Source organism: Carassius gibelio, chromosome A3 (genome assembly GCF_023724105.1).
Source record: "Carassius gibelio isolate Cgi1373 ecotype wild population from Czech Republic chromosome A3, carGib1.2-hapl.c, whole genome shotgun sequence".
NCBI classification, from domain to species: domain Eukaryota; kingdom Metazoa; phylum Chordata; class Actinopteri; order Cypriniformes; family Cyprinidae; genus Carassius; species Carassius gibelio.
The window spans coordinates 18,148,028-18,167,294 of NC_068373.1; the positions used below are offsets into that span (position 1 = coordinate 18,148,028).

The window sequence follows — 19,267 nt, forward strand, 5'->3', positions numbered from 1 at the left end:
TTGCAATAAACAGTTTCCCTGATTATTTCACTAACTGAATATACGTCACAATACAGAAGACCCCTAAAATACTGAAGACCTTGTGACTTCAATACAAATGATTATTTCTTTCTTTATTTTTCTTAACAGATAGAGAGCTCTTAACAGATAGAGATTTTTTTATTTTATTTTTATTTACGTACACATGATCCGTGATAGTGGATATGATCTAAAGCCCTGTGTGTTTGGCCATGCTCAACCAGTACAGACTAGTGTATGGTTCAAAACAACCATGTCTACCAATTTCAAGAACTATAAAATGGACCCTTTTTCTTTCATTTACAGGGACATCGAATAGTGCCACTGCAGGCTCTTCCAGAGAAGACACTGACAGTTGTCTAGAATTCAGAGCAGTACATCATGACTCCATGTGGACTGTAATGCTGCACTGGACCTTCATCTATTTCACATCTCAAAAAAAGTTCTGTCATCAGTCATCAGTAGCTTGCTGTAGATGTAATTGGATGTTGCGGATGTGAGGTGGTCACCACAGGACATTTTTTAAGAGATCTGATTCAGCTATTTGACATTGCAAAGATTTTGAAAATGCATTTAATCTCTAATTGTACAAGCCTGATACACACAAACCTGATCATTCAGACTGAATTAGCTTTTCAAAGCAATCCTTCAGGAGTATAACAGCTGGGCCGACAATCTTATGCTGAGATCACTGGCAGTCAAGAATACTTAAGAGTAAATGGACCAAAGGGTGCAATAGTTATTTAGCTTTGGAGGAGAGGAAGTGTTTGCAGGCAGTCCATAGTCTGCTTCCGTGTCAAGTCTTGGCAAAGGACTCCTCCTTTGTACAGACTCTTAAGAGTCACAAAAAGTGTAACTATTGTGCCAAGACACACAAACACTGACCATTTCAACCATGTGACAAAGCTGGACAACGAATGAAGATGAATTTCAGGTGTGATCCCTGTTTTCCTGCAGATGGAGCGTGATTTGGTCTGTGTGTGCAGCTCACAGGAAGTGTGTGATGGTTTAGCCATCAATGTCCCAGCTGAAGAGGTGATGTTTCACCAACATGTCCTGAACTCCCTCCTTCAGGGGCCTCTGCTCCTTCTCCTGAAAAAAGAGTGGGGTAATGTGAGTCATTCGGTAATGCACTGCACTGATTAAACAACGCTCCATTGCCTTGAATGGCTGAACTAATTAAAAGAAATGGCTGTGCTCAGCACTCCTGCTGATTTTCATGACTATCTTACTGTAATTAAAGTGCTTGAGAGCTCGAGTCAAGATGAGGTCATGGGTGACACGAGAACCACGATACACTAATGACAGCTAAAGGTCAAAGTGTACATTCCTCAACAAGCTAACATTAGCACTAATGGCCTCAGGTTTCAGGTGAACATGGAGTCACTGAGGAACTCTTGACACCAGGTAATGCCTCCCAATGCTACTTACAGACAACATGAAAGACTCCTATCAGCATCAAGTCTAAATCCAGACTGAAAACAGGATTGCATAATTCATAATCACAATATAAGACACCCAGAATACTCACCCCTAAATTTTTTCAACACAGTCTGAACTTACACATGACAAGATTTTAAATTAAACAATACATTCCCATGCCAAAAGGACTTTTCAAATGATAAGATGACAATAAATAAATAAAATTGAGAGTAGAATCAGACAACTTGAAAAGAAACAATTTTATTCAGCAAGGACACTTTCAATTGATCAAAAGCAACACTGAAGACATTTGAAAATAATTGCTCTTTTGAACTCTATTCATCAAAGAAACAACAGTTTTCAGCATTGATTATGATAATAAATGTTTCCCTGTGCATTAAATAGTCACATTATAATGATTTCCGAAGAATCATGTAACACTTAAGACTGGAGTAATATTGCTGAGAATTCAGCTTTGCGTCACAGGAATAAATATATTTTAAAATAAAAAACAATTCTTAAAAAGCGTTTAATAATATTTCACAATAGTATTGTTTTACTGTATTTGATCAAATACATGCAGCCTTGCTAAGAGACAAAAAAAATTATATATTATTATTATTTATTATATTATAATTTATATATATTATAAATTATATATTAATATATATTAGTTTCATCGTGTATAGTTAAAAAAAAGTTTTTGCCATTTAGTTGCATAGGACTTGGTGTGAGCAGGCCTCCATCTACGAGCGTCTGTCTGAACTAAACATGGTGTAGAGCAGTATTTGCTATAAAGTTTCATTAGCAATCCACACAAAAGCTGCTGAACTGGTTTTTAAAGGTTTAGTTCACATTCTGTGAAGCCACTATGTTAACAGCAGTGACACACTACTACTACTAACACTGACTGCTTCTGCAGCTAATCATCAAGCAGCAGGCTAGTAACTAGTTGCCAGCATTACCTAGAGGTCCCAACTAAAGAGGTGATGTTGGACCAAGACATCCACCACTTCTGATTTGAGAACGGGAGACTTCTGGAATGGCAGATAAATACTCAGATGCATGTTAGTCTGTGTGTGTGTGTGTGAGTGTGGGAGGACATGTGAGACATTGAGTGAATGTGAGTGGAGGAAGTGCCAGTCTCTCACCTCTTTTTTGGTAGGCAGCTCACAGTCTTGGGAGAGACTGAAGGCAAACTTTGAGAGAACTCTGAAAGCAACACAGACAAACCCATGTCAGTAATGCACTCAAAATAAACCAAAATAACATTTATGGCAGTCATTTCTAGTGCACAGATGGGGTTTTAACGAATTATATTACAATTAATTTAAATTACAGATTACTAAAGACTTAATTTGCTCAAAAAATAATCACAATGGCTTATGATAAAATGTTTACACAGAAAATATATTAACCGGAAAATTCAAAGTCATTTTTAGATTCTAATACGTGAGATTTTATAATTCACAATTTTACTATTGAATGGTATTTTTCATCAAATATATACAGCCTTGGTAAGAGATTACTTTAAAAAATATAAAAAAAAATATAGCTGCAAGTAGCGATTACTGGGGTGTAAACACTAAGACATTTAAGCACAAGCAAAAATGCACTGTATTATTTAACGCCTGTAAGCAGCTCATTCAATGATTTAAAAAAAGAGCTTTTTTGGCTATTCCAGGTTATTTACCCTAGAAATGCTATATTTAGAAACATTTATGTCTGTCATAGCCACCTTTTGTCTGATCTCCGTGAAACATTGGATGCTTGTTTAGAATCACGTGTCACATGTGCTCACCAGTTTCTGTTCGTGTTCAGTATTTATAGACTTTTAGGTATATCTGGTCACGCTCCTTTTCTAAATGACCCTGTTATAGCTGTCCAAAGGGGAAAATTCTAGCTCTATACGAGTCTATGACTTACGGTTTGGTCTGCCTGATCAGTTTTAGGTGGAGATTGCTGATCCTTGGCCATTCTAACAACTGGAATAGGGTTTCAGCGGTATGCGCTCGAACCCCTAATTCTCGAAATCATCTACTATTCATATGATTAAAATGGAACGCTGGTAAAAATGTAACTAAAGGAATCATTTCGACCAATCTGCAAACTAAATTTGCTAAAAAAGAATATTACTATGGCTTATCAGAACATATAATGTTTTTTTTTTTTTTTTTTTTAAATAATAATAAAATAAAAAATGTAGATTAACCAATAATTCACTAATTCAATCAATTTTATTTCCATTACTAGACTTGACAATTAAAAAAAAAAAAAACAAATTTGAAAATTTCTGATTTAAATTGTACAATTATGTTTCAGTTTCCACTTCTTTCTGAACCATTTATGAGCTCACTTTCAGGCCAGAGGCTCAGTCTTACCTGAGTTCACACTTTATCTGAACCCAGCCAGGGCTGCGCAGGAAAGAGCAGGGATGGTACCATTTCTCCACGGCACTCATACTGGAACACAATACCTCCAGCCAGAGGTGCAGCACCTGCTCGCTGACATAACACACATGCAGATAAAGAGAGTATAGGCCGCGCACATGCATTGTGGGAAGAGAAAACATAACAGCAGGGTGACTTACTTTAAGCCCACACAGATGAGTGAGCGGAACTTGACGTCCATCTGAACGTGTGCAGCGTCGTGGCTCATGTTGACAGACTGCACTGCCTGAGATGACAAACAGAGAGCGCTCAATATACAAACGTAAAACCAGTGCTCAACATCTCTTTTGTAAAACTCACCCTGTAAAGAAGCTCCTCAGGTGTGAGCACCTTCCCATCTTCATCTAACCTAAAGAGACGAAGCGGCCGTCACATCAGCAAACATCATGATGATTTCGAGAAGGATGGATCTTATGTAACTACATGTCTCACCTGTAGGTCTTGCAGAGCACCAGTCTGGAGTAGACAGAGTTGAAGTCTCTCTCCACTTCTCTGCTGGCTGCCTGTGATCAACACACACACAACCAAACCTCTTTCACTCACTTCAAATACAGTGGAGATCAAAAGTTCAAGGTCACTGCTTAAGTCCTATTGAAGTTAAACTAACAGGAGTAAAAAGGCAGTTTTAAACCATATTTTATAAATTAATTGTATTATGAAGCACTAAATGAGAACCAGTTATTGGTGTTAATCTGGCACCTAGTGCTAATTTCCTTCTAACTGGCAGCACTGTTTAAGGTGTCTAAACCCTGCAAAAGGAGGCGGTCCAGATGAAGGCCAAATAAACGATCCTTTCAGCCATCGCAAGAGAAGTTGGTCAGTCCAAATCTCTGATTTCTGGAATATTGCAGCTCGAATATTGAAGTCCCTCATGAAGGCTGGTCATCCACATAAGACAAATGCACTAGAGGACAGGATCATGTGGAGACTCTCAATGGGGAATCGGTTCAACACTGCAGCTGTAATTGTTCGCCAATTCTGTCTCGGCATGTATAAGAGAAGTCGGATATTATTTATAAAGATTTATCAGAACCTCCTTCAGCAACATGTGGTGCCTTCCCTGCAAGCATATCCCAATCAGCTTCTAACTTCTGACAACTGACAAGCCTTTTAGTTGTAATCACCTTTCATGATGATCACTGTGTTTTCCACAAAATTAATGCATTGTTTTTTTATTAAGTATTTATAGATTGTTCTATACTTTATCAAGGAAACACAACCTGCTCTTACCTCCTCGATGAAGAGCCATGGGTGACAGGGTCCTCCCAGTATGGAGGGCTTCTTCAGGCCATGCTGAAAGAGGGCCTTGAGAGCAGGACACAGTGTGCCCCTGACCAAGTCATTCACTGCCTCAGTTACGGTGTCATCTCCAGCCAGAGAGTACTGAAAGACAAGAACATATGTGCATGAGACGGTTAGGACGTTTTTCCCTTACAAACAGGAATTCAGGCACAATGCAAATTCAAAAGCAAAGCTATTACCTCTTTACTTCGTTCATCCAAGACATCCACAAATTTAGCAGGAAACCAGCCTAACGGAACAAAAGGTTTATGGGAAGTAACTGACTGTTCTAATGAGTTGTAAGTAGATTTTAAGTGTATTTGGAACCATTTCTGAAAATCAAAGACAAGCTCAATGTGTAATGTAAGCAGATCTCAGCTCACCTCTCAAGCCGTTCAGCTCCCCAACCCAGCAGTGCTCATCTTTCTGTGAGATGATCTAAGAATAAACGCAGTTAAGGAACAAAGCCAAGGCATCAGTGAACATGTTTAGATGACAGGAACAGCAGGGGCTCACTGTGATGATGTCATTCTTTCGAAAACCCAGTTCATCATCGTCGTGTCGCTCGAAGTCCAGCAAGGCTTTGGCTCGTCTCCGACGATTCCGAGACACAACCAGGAAGTTCTCGTGATCCCTTTGATGGCTCTCCATAGAATAGTCCGGAGTCAAATCCTAGAACGAGAGAGAGGACAAATGTGCAAACTTATGTTAACAAAATCTAAAAACAGTATGGGCTATAATAACAAAAATATTGCTAATACTAAATATTAGTACTATTTTGAACACACAATAATAATAATAATAATAATAATAATAATGAGACAAATAAGCTGGACAGATATATATTTCTTGGTAATAATAATAGTCATTATTCTAATAATTACAATATTTTACTGTAATTATTATTTTTGCAGATATTTAAACAATTACAATTATTATTACCAATTAATATCTCTTTGTTATTGTCCTCTTGCATTACTGACAAAACAATTTTCCTGTTGGACACAATCTGCAGTGTATAAAGCGCTATATAAATAAAGACGACTTGGCTGGACTCATCAGGTACATGAGTCAGAGTTCTGTTTCGAATTGAATTATTCCCGACAGATTCTAAAATGTGATTCATGTGATGGTGTGGCTCTTACAGTGCTGCCGTTGCGGGGGTCCAGGCAGTGAAAGTGCTCTGCGGTCCGACTGATGGCTTCTCTCAGTGCTGCCACCAGCTCCGTCTGTTTAATGTTTTTGGCCTTCAGCGCCTCCACCTCGTCCTCCCCCCAGAGAAGCGAGCTCAGAGTGGATTTCCTATGCAGGCTCTGTCTGCGGACCACCTGCACAATGACACACACCTATGAGTGAGCCTGATTTCACATTTTGTATATTGCAAATACAATGTGTCAAAACGTGGGCATCACAGATGATGATCCGAGATGCTGTTCATGTTCTCAACCTTGCTGAGGTTGGTGTGGAGGGAATGGGAGTTGCCGGAGTTGAGCTGGGCCTGCTCTGCCAGGATGTAGGCAAGATGCTTGTGTCTGTGTGCATCAAGGTTTTCCTGAGACAGAGACCCAGCCAGACGCACAGCCTCGCCCAGCACAGCCGCCCCGTCCTCTAGTTGACTGGGCAGATCTGAGAGGGTGTTGAAGATGGATGCCGAGTTCTCAGATGATACCAGTTCTTCCTCCTTTACAATACAAGAACAAACCATTGTTACTGACTGTGTGGCAAACCAAAATCTCAACACTTGTTTAACATACGAAAACTTAGTTCATAGAATGATTTTTTATTAAAAAACTTAAACAACCTTGATCTTCAGCATGCCCAGTGTAACCTGGAAGAGCACCACTGAGCTCTCATAGAAGAGCAGGTCCCAGATTCGCACCAGGATGCGGATGTCCACCACACTGGCAAAGGCAGTGAGGAACCAGTGCAGCGTGATTAAAGAAAGCTCTTAGAGGGAAAACATGAACATTAGAATTGCTTTTTTACATTTTCTACACTCTTTGGAGCAAAACAAATTAAAAAAGTAACGTGCATTAAATATTTTTGAGGCTGTTGACCCACCAATGTCATGCTCCTGTAGCAGCTGGTCTAGACTCGGCAGATACTGCACTATGAGCTGTCTGAGCACACGCTGGTCAGTCTGAACTCCCAGCAGCGTGGAGGAGAAGTATGAGGGAGGCAGCAGGTCCTCTATCAGTGCACACATCATCCACAGTGCATCCTCCTCCTCCAGAAACAGCAGCAGGCAGGACACCACCTGTATCAAAGACAAACACACACCTCTGAGTTTGACCCCCGGTGACCCAAATGTTAGGTGACAGAGAGACAAAGAGTGTGATCAGGTTGCTTCCCACCATGCCTGTGCCCTGACAGTAACCGATGTCTGGATACAGCCACGCCAGCCCTCTCAGGACCCGCCTGAGTTTGGGCACCCCCACACTCGACATGGTGCTGAAGCACGCATTAGTGGGCATGGTCCGCAAAAGATCCTTTTCTATCTGCAGCACAGACAGAGAGATAACCATAATAAAATCAGTACTGGAAGATGACTATGAACAGTCTGAGGGTAAGTGTGTATACATGAATGAATTCGAGCTTTCAATTGAAAAGGCGGCAATCAAATGAATCACACATAAAATGCATATCAGTGTTACCTGCAAAAACTACCAAATTAAAATAATTCAAAACTGTTATTCAAGCAGATGTATCAAATTAAAAAATATATATATATATATATGCCTTTTTATGTGTTTATTTATTTTAAGATCATTTAAACTTAATGGGCATTACAGTGAGCCTTAGTGAGATTTTTTTAATATGCTGATTTGGTGTTTTCAAGAAACATTTCTTATTGCTATTACTGTGTAAAGCAGTTGAGTAGTCTAATATTTTTTTGAAAACCGTGATGCATCTTTTCAAATTTCTCTGACAGCTCAATAGTTTCCATTTTAAATAAAGCTCTGACTCCATCAGATCCGTGGCAGAGATGACATGTACCTGTTTGGCTGCTGTGGTGTCATCATTAGAGCTGTTTTTGACTATTTCCTTGTAGCAGATTTCTGATGTTCTCTTTTTCTGCAGGGCCCCTGACAAACGCATCCACAACTAAGGGAATGCATGAAAGAGACAATGAGGAACAAGACAGATAAACACACGAGATCCAGTAGAGATGCGGTTGGAAGATCTTAAATTTGAATCGCACCGCTGTTCTCATGGGAATCTCTGAAAGTAGCAATACAGCATAAACAAGATATTACCAAAACATCATGTCCTATTTCAGTGACAATAAGAATCCCTCAAGCATTAACACGGTTGCCATGAGAACATTACATCAGCAGATTAGCCGCCTGATGGTGTGTAACAACACAAGGACAGCCTGTAATATGCTGTGAGGTAAAAACACAAACAAGTGCAGGTTCTGAGTGCTGACCTGTGGTCTCATGCTGTGCGGTATGCCCCCCAGCACCAGGGTCCGAAGGCGATCAGAGCGAGCCAGTGTGGGGGAGATCTTGTCCCATGTCAGGTCTCCTACAGTGTGATTGTGCGTGAACTCCAGGTGGGCTTGCCAGCGAAGTCTTTGCTGAGGGTCTTCTCTCTGAGGGGCTCCCTCACCACGCTGACATTTTCTTGTCTCAACCCCATCTGAGATATAAAAAAAAGTCTTAACACTTGTCAAAGACAGTACTAGATGAGGCTTGCTTTTTCACTTGACATAAAAATTCCAGGGGGATACCCTTCTTTTTAAACCGGATCACTTGCTTTTCCAAAAATTAACTTGTGACAAACAACATTTCTACAACAAAGCTCCTACATAAAATATTATTGGCAATAATTATACATGCTAGCATTCTCTACCACTATTTATTTATTTATTTACTTTTTCGCACCAAGGCTGCATCTATTTGAACAAAAACAGAAAAACTGTAATATTGTAAAATATTATAATAATTTTAAATAACTCTATATATAGCAGCCATTACTCCAGTCTTCAGTGTCACACCATCCTTCTGAAATAATTCTAAATATGCTGATTGTGTATTGAAGGATTGTTTTTTATAATACCAGCAGAAAACAGTTGTTGAAACCATGATACATTTTTTCCAGGCTTCTTTGGTTGACAAAGTAAAAAAAAACAGCCTGCATTTAAAACAGAAATCTTTTGTAACATTATAAATGTCCTCACTGTTGCTTTGGATAAATTAAAAAACAATTAAATATTGTTTGTATGCAAACAAACACTTTCTGAGCTCAAAGTTTAGAATGGTACAGTATATAGAGCATTATGAAAACTGCCTGAGATGGTGCAGAATAATAGATTATGCAAAATTCAGCCTAGTGAATAGATTCATTGCAGTGTAAAGACAAATCCAGTTTTTTTTTTCTTCTCTCTCTGTGGTTGTCCTAGATAAATGTTAGAGTTGGGCCCTGCTCAACTTTTAATGAGTGCTGATGTTCCCACACTAACCTTCACTATCGATCCGGAACCCGAATTCATCATACTGCACTTCTGCTTCCATACTGGAGTCTTTCTGCAACAGTCAGAACAACGTCTCTGACAGATGAGCCACTTCCCATGAAGATGTTACAATAACATAACTTTTATCAGGCACTTCGAGCATTATAAAACAAGCCCCTAACAATAAAATTACACAAGTAAACTACCTGACAGTACTTGGCCAGGATGTCCTGGGGCCACATGCTGGGTGTGAGGGCCGAAAAAGGGCCCCCTGGGGCTGGAGTGTATTTACCTGCTAAAGAGGTCAGAAGACCTTATGAAGGGATGAACTGTGTTTGACAATAGACACATACAAATATGCTTCCATATATTTTTATTATTATTTTTGTGTATTCATTCAGTAAGCTTACTTGACATGGTCCTGGAGTCTGAAGAGTGCTTCTTTAGCGTCTAAAGAGAGGAGTCCGTCTAGAGCAGGTCAGGTGAAGGTTCACAGGCCCTAGATAAGGGGACCAAAACAAACCAAAAACATTCCCCTAAGACAATATAAATCCAAATAGAGAGCGTGATCTCTGCAATTCACTGAAAACAATCACCTCAAAGTAGGCATTTAAAAGAGTGAACAAGGCAGAATATCATATAACAACATTACTTTAGTGCAATTAAAAGAAAAAAAAAAGTCTGCTATGAGGAAGTGAAGCGTCTACAAGCTTTTTAAAGCTAAACTTGAGCTTTATGCATCTTAATGCTGTCCTCCTTCATGCTCCAGTTCTCTAAATCATCAAAGAAACACACGATGGCAAGCTAAATCTTCAGCAGCACGGCATGTTCAGATAAATGAATAATGCCAGTGGGTCCCTTACACGACTTCTCTCTTCATGACACTAACATCAGCTGTTTTTACAGCCCAGGATAAGGCAGTCTTTGTTTCTCCACTAAACTCATGACAAACCCATTAGGGATGTGAGAGAGAGGGGGATATGTGATTATAGACTAGACCCACCCACATCAAAAGGAAGGAGAGCAAAACTGATAACCTATAAGTTCTTTCTGTAATATTGTACATTTTTATAAAAATCAGCATCTGCAAAATTGTTTTTGTTTTGGCGATGCGTTGGAAGCAGGTCTTTTATTTTGACAGTGTGCCACACTTTGATTTTGATTGCACTGAGAACAGTATCTATGTATCTTCATTAGTTCATTAGTCTCTGTTTGACAGTTTTGTCTAATACGTTGCTAAGAGTTTTGTCTAATACGTTTGAAACATTTACGGAATGCATAGTCTATATAAAAACCTGGATGAGGAGTAATTTCTTACTGCTAAATTATGAAAAAGCAGGTCTTAATTATAGGACCTAAAACTCTGCTTGTAGTAACCTAGAACACTGTCTGAGACTTGATGGCTGCTCTGTCAATTCTTCGTCATCAGTTAGGAACCTGGGTGTGCTATTTGATCACAATCTTTCCTTTAAAAGCCACACTTCTAGCAGTTGTAAAACGGCTTTTTTCCATCTCAAAAAATATCTACATTATGACCTATTATTACTATGTCAAATGCAGAAACGTTAATTCATGTGTTCATGACCTCAAGGTTAGATTTTGTAATGCTTTATAGGGTGGTTGTTTTGCATGCTTAATATACAAACTAATAGTCCAAACAGCTAGTCCAAAATGCAGCAGCTAGAGTTCTTACTAGAACCAGGAAGTTTGGTTATATTAGCCTGGTTCTGTCAACACTGCACTGGCTCTTGTGTCAGGTTAAAGACCCATCTTTTTAACCTGGCTTACACATTACACACTAACACATTTCTAATATTAAAATTCATTAAAGGATTTTTAGGCTGCATTGAGTAGGAAAACCAGAACCTGGAACACTTCTCATAAGACCCGATGTACTTGCTACACCATAAGAAGAATGGCATCTATGCTAATATAAGTCTGTTTCTATCTTTTTTTTTCAAGGTCACCCGTAGCCACCTATTTAATTCTGTTCAGTTGCCTTGACACAATCTGTATTGTTAAAAGTGCTATATAAATAAAGGTGACTTGACTAGAGAGAACTGTTAAAGAAAACCGTATACGAAAAAGTATTACAGCATTTGCTTTTATATTATTAGTAACAGAAAAACAAACACTATAATACGTTCTCATTTAACGTCAGCATTCAGCAACTACGCTTTTATATTTATATTTAAACAATTTCCATGAAAAAAAAAAATCTAATAAACTTTTAAATTTCACAAACGTTGCAGACTTAATCGAAACCAGCTGTCAGAAATTCTGAAGTGCACATTAGTAATAGTAACCAGCTTGAATGTGTTTTGTGCGTGACGGTCAGTCCGTGTGAGTTGAATGTGTACAGGACAGTTTAGCTGTTACTGGAGATGCACGATCGACAAACTTTAAACCCTTGATTTTAAATTATGCTGCACTGTATTTAGTTGCTCATCATCATATTCACTGTGTGCTGTGTGTAAAACTAGTAAAACGATTACAGTCAAGGAGTTGCCATCTAATGTAAGTTTGTTAAATTTTAAGATTTATTTTTCCATGAATTTTCAAACTATTTCTAGTTTATTCAAATAAGGATAAACTATATACTTTCATAAATACTATAAATTGGCTTTATATTGGCCATCAGACAACCTGCTCTCTAAGAAATCAAAAGAATCTGCCATCAAAAAAACAAAAACAATATCGGTTTACCCCAAGTCTCTGCTCCAGTGTTTTAAGAAACTCAACAGTTTATGGCTGCTGAACCAGCTAGAGGCTTTTTAGAGGGTATGCTAATGCACCATTCAATTTCCTCATTTACTTAAAATAAATCACTTCCTTGTTGAATGAATGCCAACTTTGAGTGTAGGACTGCTCTATAAATGCACCAGAGCTGATCTTCCTTCTCTGCCTGTGTGAGTGTGTGTGTGTGTGTGTGTGTTTAACATCACGTCAGTAAGAGTGCGATGGAAAAACTGAGATGTTATCTGCACATGCTTAATGCAAGTACAGGACCTCCTGGGAGCTCCATTTCACTGATTTCACTGCCAGGTATTATTACTTGGCCTAAAGGACTGAGCTTGTAGTAACTGAGGCTCATAGTCACACTAAAGGAAAAAGAGCTGGACACCAACTTCCTGTGGTTGTGTATTGATTTATGTGGGCCTTGATGAATGGTGCAAAATCTAGCCTTGAATAGAGCTCAACAAATAGAAAGCCCTGCCATCAAAAATGCAACATACACTGATCTTGTACATCCTTTCCCTGCAAACTTAAACACTAGGTTTGCTGTGATTCTCAACCTTTTTGACAAGTCGCCCTACTGCCTACAACAACATTCAAAGACCCCATGACATTTCCAGTTGTTTCATGGTGTAAATGGCGATTAAGGATAAGGAAGTATTTTTACCCATTAAATATTTTACAGCTTGGAATAACTAGAAAAATGTACATGCATTATAAAATATGGCCATGGAGTTATGTAATTGTATTAAATTACTTGAATTTCCATGTCTATAAATCACACTCTTTCAAAATGAAAGAATTTTACATCTCATGACATGATAAAGTTTAATACATCCCAGTTTTCCCAAACTGTTGGGAATCTTTGGTTGTTGAGAGGGTAAATTAAAAATAAGAAATATCTAGATTTTTTGTTGTTTTAGCTTATTTTAATTAATTTAGCATACTTTGCGGAGAGCATGAGCGGCACATGAGTGGAGCATTCACATTAGCCATGAACAACCTAATGGAAAGCACATTCAGAGAGCAGAATATTGAGTGGAGCAACACAACGCAAAGTTCCGACTGCCAGAGGGAGAGTGAAAAATGCATGATGCATTTTTGTAGTCAAAGGGAAGTCTTGGCCTAATGGTTAGAGAGTCGTACTCGCAATCGAAGGGTTGTGAGTTCGAGTCTCGGGCCGGCAGGAATTTTAGGTGGGGGGAGTACATGTACAGTGCTCTCTCCACCCTTAATACCACGAATGAGGTGCCCTTGAGAAAGGCACTGAACCCCTAACTGCTCCCCGGGCGCCGCAGCATAAATGGCTGCCCACTGCTCCGGGTGTGTGTTCACAGTGTGTGTGTCTTCACTGCTGTGTGTGTGCACTTTGGTGGGTTAAAAGCAGAGCACGAATTCAGAGTATGGGTCACCATACTTGGCTGTATGTCACGTGACTTTCAACAACTTTGCTAACAAAGATTCCTTCGTCTGTTTAAAGTTTTACATTCGTCTTTACATCGGTCACTCCCTTGACATGTGTATAGTGCGGCTGTAAGGTTCCGCTCTGTTCATCTAAGGCCTGGTTCACACGGGACGATTTTAAAATTGTCGGCCGATTTTCCAAATATGAGAGACCCCACACACAGCGATAAAAAATCACGGGTCTAACAGTTTTGGTCGTTCCGTGTGTGGTGTGCAGCCACACGGCAATATCAACACATCACACACGAACCGATTTGACTCCCGAGCATTCCCAGGTCAGACGGGAAATCTCGCAAAATCCCTCGAGATCAAACGTGACTTTAGAGTAAACAATCATGGCGGACGAAGAGGATGCAGTGGCCATAGTTTGTTCTTGGTTTTTAACTGAAAAAAAACATAAGAAAAACAAGAAAAGGCGATGGTCAAAGAGGTGGAGACAACGCGAGCATGGACTATACTTGCTATATCATAATATGGAGATAAGTTGTTGTTTTATCTCATATAAATGTTGTTACGTACTACACAGATTAATAACCGTTGAAATAAACGTTCATATATTCGTTTCCGTGTACTCTGGTGGACTGCAGTTGTGGATGTAGTTATGCCCATCGACTTTATTTGTATTTGTTATATTATATACGCCGGCTGTTTTGATTTTGTTTCCCGGTACTATCACTGCCTCGTCACCTCGCTTTCTGATTGGCTACACGCCACAGTCCACAGGCTGCGTGATTGTTTGTCCTCGGGGGACACCACACACGAGAAGAAATCGGGCAAAATAAATCCAACATGTTGGATATCCCCGATTTGATATCCCCGACATTCTTCCGAGCAGAGGAGATTAGTCTTAACACACCACACACGGCAGGAATATTTGATCAGATTATTTTACGATAATCGGAGCATCCTAAGATTGTCGGAAGGGCTGAATCGGGGCTAAAATCGGCCCAATTATCCTGCCGTGTGAACCAGCCTTAATGTGGTTCATGCCCTCCTCAAGCAGAGGGCAGGACAGGAGATCCTACAGAGAGCCCCAGCTTATGACACCCAGTGCCAAGACTCTGGATTGACCTCGAAATGCATTATGTTTTGAGCTGTGATGGAAAACAAAGGTACCCTAAAATGAGCACTGCTGACCTCAACGATAACGCTCCCACTGTCTGTCATCAGGCCCACCTCTGTCTTTCCTTCCTCCAGCTTCTTCTAGTCACAACACAATGAGTCATGTAGCACACTGCCCCCATCCCTCCCTCTGTTCTCCCCGTCCCACTGTCGTCAAGAGCTGCCACGTGCTCCTCACCCAACTCATGGCATGAATGGCCTTCAGTTGGCAGGCGTCTCTCTCAATCACAGTCTGACACACACAAATGTTATTTTAATATCGTTGAGTTGCAACTAGCTTCGAATTAAGTGATTTTTGATTTTTTTTTATTATTATTATGTTGTATATTTTGTTTTTGCTTAACCTTTAATATAATATAATAAGCTGACATACACAAATACACCTGCTACGCCAATTCGGTCATAAAAAAGGGAGTAACTGACTCAAAATCACCCTTACCCTTGTGTAGTTCACATGACATGTTTCAGTGATTATTCTACCTAGCTTGACGTGATCCAGTCTACTTTCATTAGCAGCTAGCAGTCAAGACTCTATTTCCTGAGAGTATTGGGATTTGTAACCTACTATTAGAGGATATTCTAAGATTTCAGCATTTCTTAAGAGTGTCTTTGGGGAACACTGACTCCTCTTACTCACTGATTGCTAATGTGGTGCCTTCGGCTGCATGCCTCTGTCTTTTTGGTTGCTGTGGGGTCTGTTGCCATAGGGATGATGCTAGCAGTGGTGTTCGCAGCGTGAGGAAAAGTGTCATTGTTAGTAAGTGCTTGTTTATGATAGAAACTCCCACAGACAGCCAGCAGCTGATGGACGGCAGTCTGCCGTGTTGTCATGACTGTCCCCTAATGAGGCCCAACCACACTATTTTGGTAACTGGATGAAATTTCAAAATGACGTAAATTTAGGGCTGAACAATTAATCGAATGTGATTGCGTAGCTTTTCTGTGAACTACGGCTCTGTGTAGTAAATGCTGCTCCATCTGAAATCGTGTAAAAATACCACATTTAATAACATGTTTTTACTCCAAACTCTCTTTATATTACAGTTGAGTGAGATGATGTGGCTTCTTACACAGAAAAACATATTCCATAGTATCTACCCTCTCGTTCACTGATGTGCTCACCAATACTCTGATAATAATATCTTCGAAGGACTATACATTATTTGGATAATTATAAAAAAGAAAAGACAAAAAAAAGACAAAAAAAAGAGTTATATCTGATTCTGTTGCATAGAACAAAATACAAATTATATATTTAATATGAATATATTTTCTGTCCAATTTTATTGTGTTACTTTCAATAAAAGTATTAATTTTAAGTTTCGGTCCAGAATTTTAATTTATTTTATTCAAAGACTGTCTAAATTACCTTATTTGCGCTGATTCATGGGATGTGGGCAGGCCTAAAGATCTCTTTTGGAATATTTTGTTCACTGTACCACTCTAATTGGGGGAATCTTCTGAACAGCATTATGGGTAACGTAGTTTTTCACCACGAATTCCACTATTAAACACGATTATTCTAAAAAATAAGTTGAATTAATGTAAAGAGATGGGTTCATCAAAAGCATATGAAATCTATTCATCTCAGAGCTCATGAGAAGTCTGTATTTAAAGGTTTATAAGTTAATTGTTAAAAACCTATTTTCCCTTTGAACTTCCTGAAACTGCTGTTTTTCACCTGGAATTCTGCTGCTAAACAACTTAAGTTGAACATTGTTTAAAAACCTCAGTTTACAGCAGGTTTCTTTTTAGAGGTTTATAAGTTAAAAATCAGTTCCCCAATCAGTTCACCATTCACTTTCATTGTCTGGAAAAAAAAGTGTAATGAAAGCGAATGGTGACTGAATCCGGCAGTACATCATATTTTGTGTCTTACAGGAAAAAATAAACAATGACAGCATTCTTCATTTACAGTCGATTGAGATCTTTAAATAAATAATCAATGACAGGGCGAGTCATTTACCATATGGCAGCTGAAATGAGCTGAAATGAACTAGAGCAGTTAACAATGAATCAAAATAACAGAGATGTACGAAACAGTTACCGAACCTAATAAAACATGACATTCATCATCACCGCGGCATAATAAGACCCGCATTTAGACGTAACAAGAGTGCGCTTCAAGTAAATACTGCTGCCAGCTACGCAAACTTCTGAACACCTCAGAAGAGGAAATGTTCATATCCGTTAACGTACTTATTTCGTGCTGAAACAGTATTATAACACCTAACGTTAAAATGCAAATAATGACATCGAAGCTCTCTAAATACGAACAATAATACGTGACAACTAATGCTGAGAGGACATTCAAATATGTGTGCCATTTTCATGTCGATATCTTTACTGAGTAAAATACATCTGACATAAACACAGTACCGTTACGCTAAATATATCTAAAAGCGTTCCGAGATACTAACAGTTATTGGGTAATACCATTCGAGCGTCAGTTATCAAAGCACTTGCCGCTACGTTTAGCCACCGAGCTAGCGAGCCAACAAATGTTGTCTTCTTACCTTACGTCATGTTGAATCTCCTTTCTGAACAGCTGTACTTCGTGGTAAAATTACACATATGTTTTACAGATACAGTGTTAGTATGGGATGTTTACTTGTAACTGGCGTTTTGTGATGATGGTGGACGGATGCATTGACCGACTGTTTTGCTTCATACACCTGTTCGTGTTTTCTCATTGAAGGATGGTATCCTTCCGCTTAAAGAGATTTCCTGAAGAAATAGTTCCCATCCTGTTTTTTTATTTTTATTTATTTTTTTCTGTTTTTGTTTGTATTTTGTCTTTTGGAAACAAAATACTTTATAGAATATATGCAGGAGGCAAGTTAACCGTATTTTGAACAACCTCTGCATAAGACCATATTTTCTCCTAACTGCGCTTTATATGAGATTTCAATTTAAACCAACGTGTTTTTATTGAAGAGAGTCTTTTTTTTTTTTTACATCAACTGCGCTTTGTAGCCCATTATAGTATAATAAATTAATTCTGTAACAGTGGCACACTTCTCAATGCTGAGAAGTCATGTAGCAGAGCAGGAACTAGCGGACTGCCAGCACAACATCATATCCATCCGCCGTCTTGACCCAACATCATGACGTAGCCTTATAGCGTTGATTAAAGGTGGGGTACGTGATTTCTGAGAGGGGGTGTGATTTCTGGTAGCCAATGCTTATCTTTAAAATCACCAAAACAAACACACCTATACCAAAAGGATCTCGCATACGAAACCCAGGCAAGGATTATGGCGGAATCTGCTGTATTAAATATATTATCTTACTTTTCGGACATACTTTGGGAACTGACGCTTGAAACAGACAGTAGAGGAAGTTTAGACGCTTCAGGCTTCAGACTGTCAGTGGCAGTCCCTTATGAAAATGAACCATGTTTTTACTAAAGTGACCGTAGTTCAACCATAGTAGCCTATTTGTAGATTACAATCATGTGTAAATAAAAAAAAACATATTTGATTCACGTGTACACAAAAATATAACCTAATAAGGTACAATTAAGGCATATTGAAAGTTAAGTGGTTATCATTACCAATTTTACTCTGAGTATTTTAATAATCTTATAAATTTCATAATTTAAAATTTTAGTTTAGAAGTATCGTATCGATATCAATATCGACCATACTGCCTTGAAAAATATCGGTATTGTATTGAAAACAGTATAAGTCAGGGATAGGCAACTCCAGTCCTGACGGGCCACTATCCTGCAGAGTTTAGCTCCAACCCTAATTAAACACACCTGAACCAGGCAATCAGTGTTTTAGGGATTACTAGTGCCGCGTTTCCACCGAAATTACCCGGAACATTTGTACCAGGAACTTTTTTTCCCAGGAACTTTTTTCCCCCCAGACCTGTTGCTTTCTGCGTTTCCACCGCGGTGTAAAGTACCGGGTAGATTAGGCAAATAGACTGGTGACGTAGGTCTGCGCGCGTTTCTCAATACAAAGTACCACTGATTAAAAAAAAAAAAAAGTACGCTGATTTTGGACGTGCATCCTCAGTAGTTGGTTCAGACTTTGTGCATTCCTCTCGGGAGTGTGATGTCCGCGACGACGCAAGTCCGGTAAATCTATAAACAGCAGCGTAACTATATACTATATATATATATATATATATATATATATGATAACTTCAGTCAGCTGGTCTTGGCTACTGCAATTTTCCCTACTGTATATTTACAATAAAACGAAATATGATATCAAATACCACTGCCTCCTTTCGTTTTCATTTAAGCATAATAACAACTGCAGAAATGTACTTAGTTCAGGGAAATGTGTATATGCAGCCATTACAA

The 19,267-nt window shown here is 38.9% G+C and overlaps 1 protein-coding gene across 4 annotated transcripts; it reads right to left on the reverse strand.

Moving 5' to 3' along the window:
- Positions 1-561: 561 nt before the first annotated feature.
- LOC127950491 (small G protein signaling modulator 3-like) lies at positions 562-17,653 on the reverse strand. Of its 4 annotated transcripts, XM_052547618.1 has the most exons (22): positions 17,466-17,647; positions 10,038-10,126; positions 9,834-9,922; positions 9,637-9,700; positions 8,602-8,813; positions 8,169-8,276; positions 7,526-7,669; positions 7,233-7,428; positions 6,973-7,118; positions 6,619-6,852; positions 6,317-6,499; positions 5,688-5,843; positions 5,555-5,609; positions 5,372-5,421; positions 5,121-5,273; positions 4,323-4,393; positions 4,191-4,239; positions 4,031-4,116; positions 3,822-3,944; positions 2,592-2,652; positions 2,406-2,477; positions 562-1,110 (listed from the first exon to the last, which is right to left on the reverse strand). In XM_052547618.1, the coding sequence occupies exons 2-21, from the start codon at positions 10,042-10,044 to the stop codon at positions 2,406-2,408; spliced, it is 2,259 nt and encodes a 752-aa protein (XP_052403578.1). In that variant the 5' UTR covers positions 10,045-10,126; positions 17,466-17,647; the 3' UTR covers positions 562-1,110. The 4 variants fall into 4 exon arrangements, with proteins under 4 accessions (XP_052403578.1, XP_052403551.1, XP_052403569.1 ...); XM_052547591.1 differs by lacking the exon at positions 2,406-2,477 and having other exon boundaries at positions 17,466-17,653; XM_052547609.1 differs by lacking the exon at positions 2,406-2,477 and having other exon boundaries at positions 9,834-9,919.
- Between the last annotated feature and the right edge of the window lie 1,614 nt (positions 17,654-19,267).

What these genes read in the sequence shown, in the direction of transcription:
- LOC127950491 (XM_052547591.1), bottom strand. An exon ending in CAGATAAAGTGTGAACTCAG is followed by an intron (nt 2,653 to 3,821) that starts GTAAGACTGAGC and finishes TGTTGCTTTCAG; the next exon opens with AGTTCTCTCAAAGTTTGCCT. An exon ending in AGCTGCCTACCAAAAAAGAG is followed by an intron (nt 1,111 to 2,591) that starts GTGAGAGACTGG and finishes CTCTTTTTTCAG; the next exon opens with GAGAAGGAGCAGAGGCCCCT.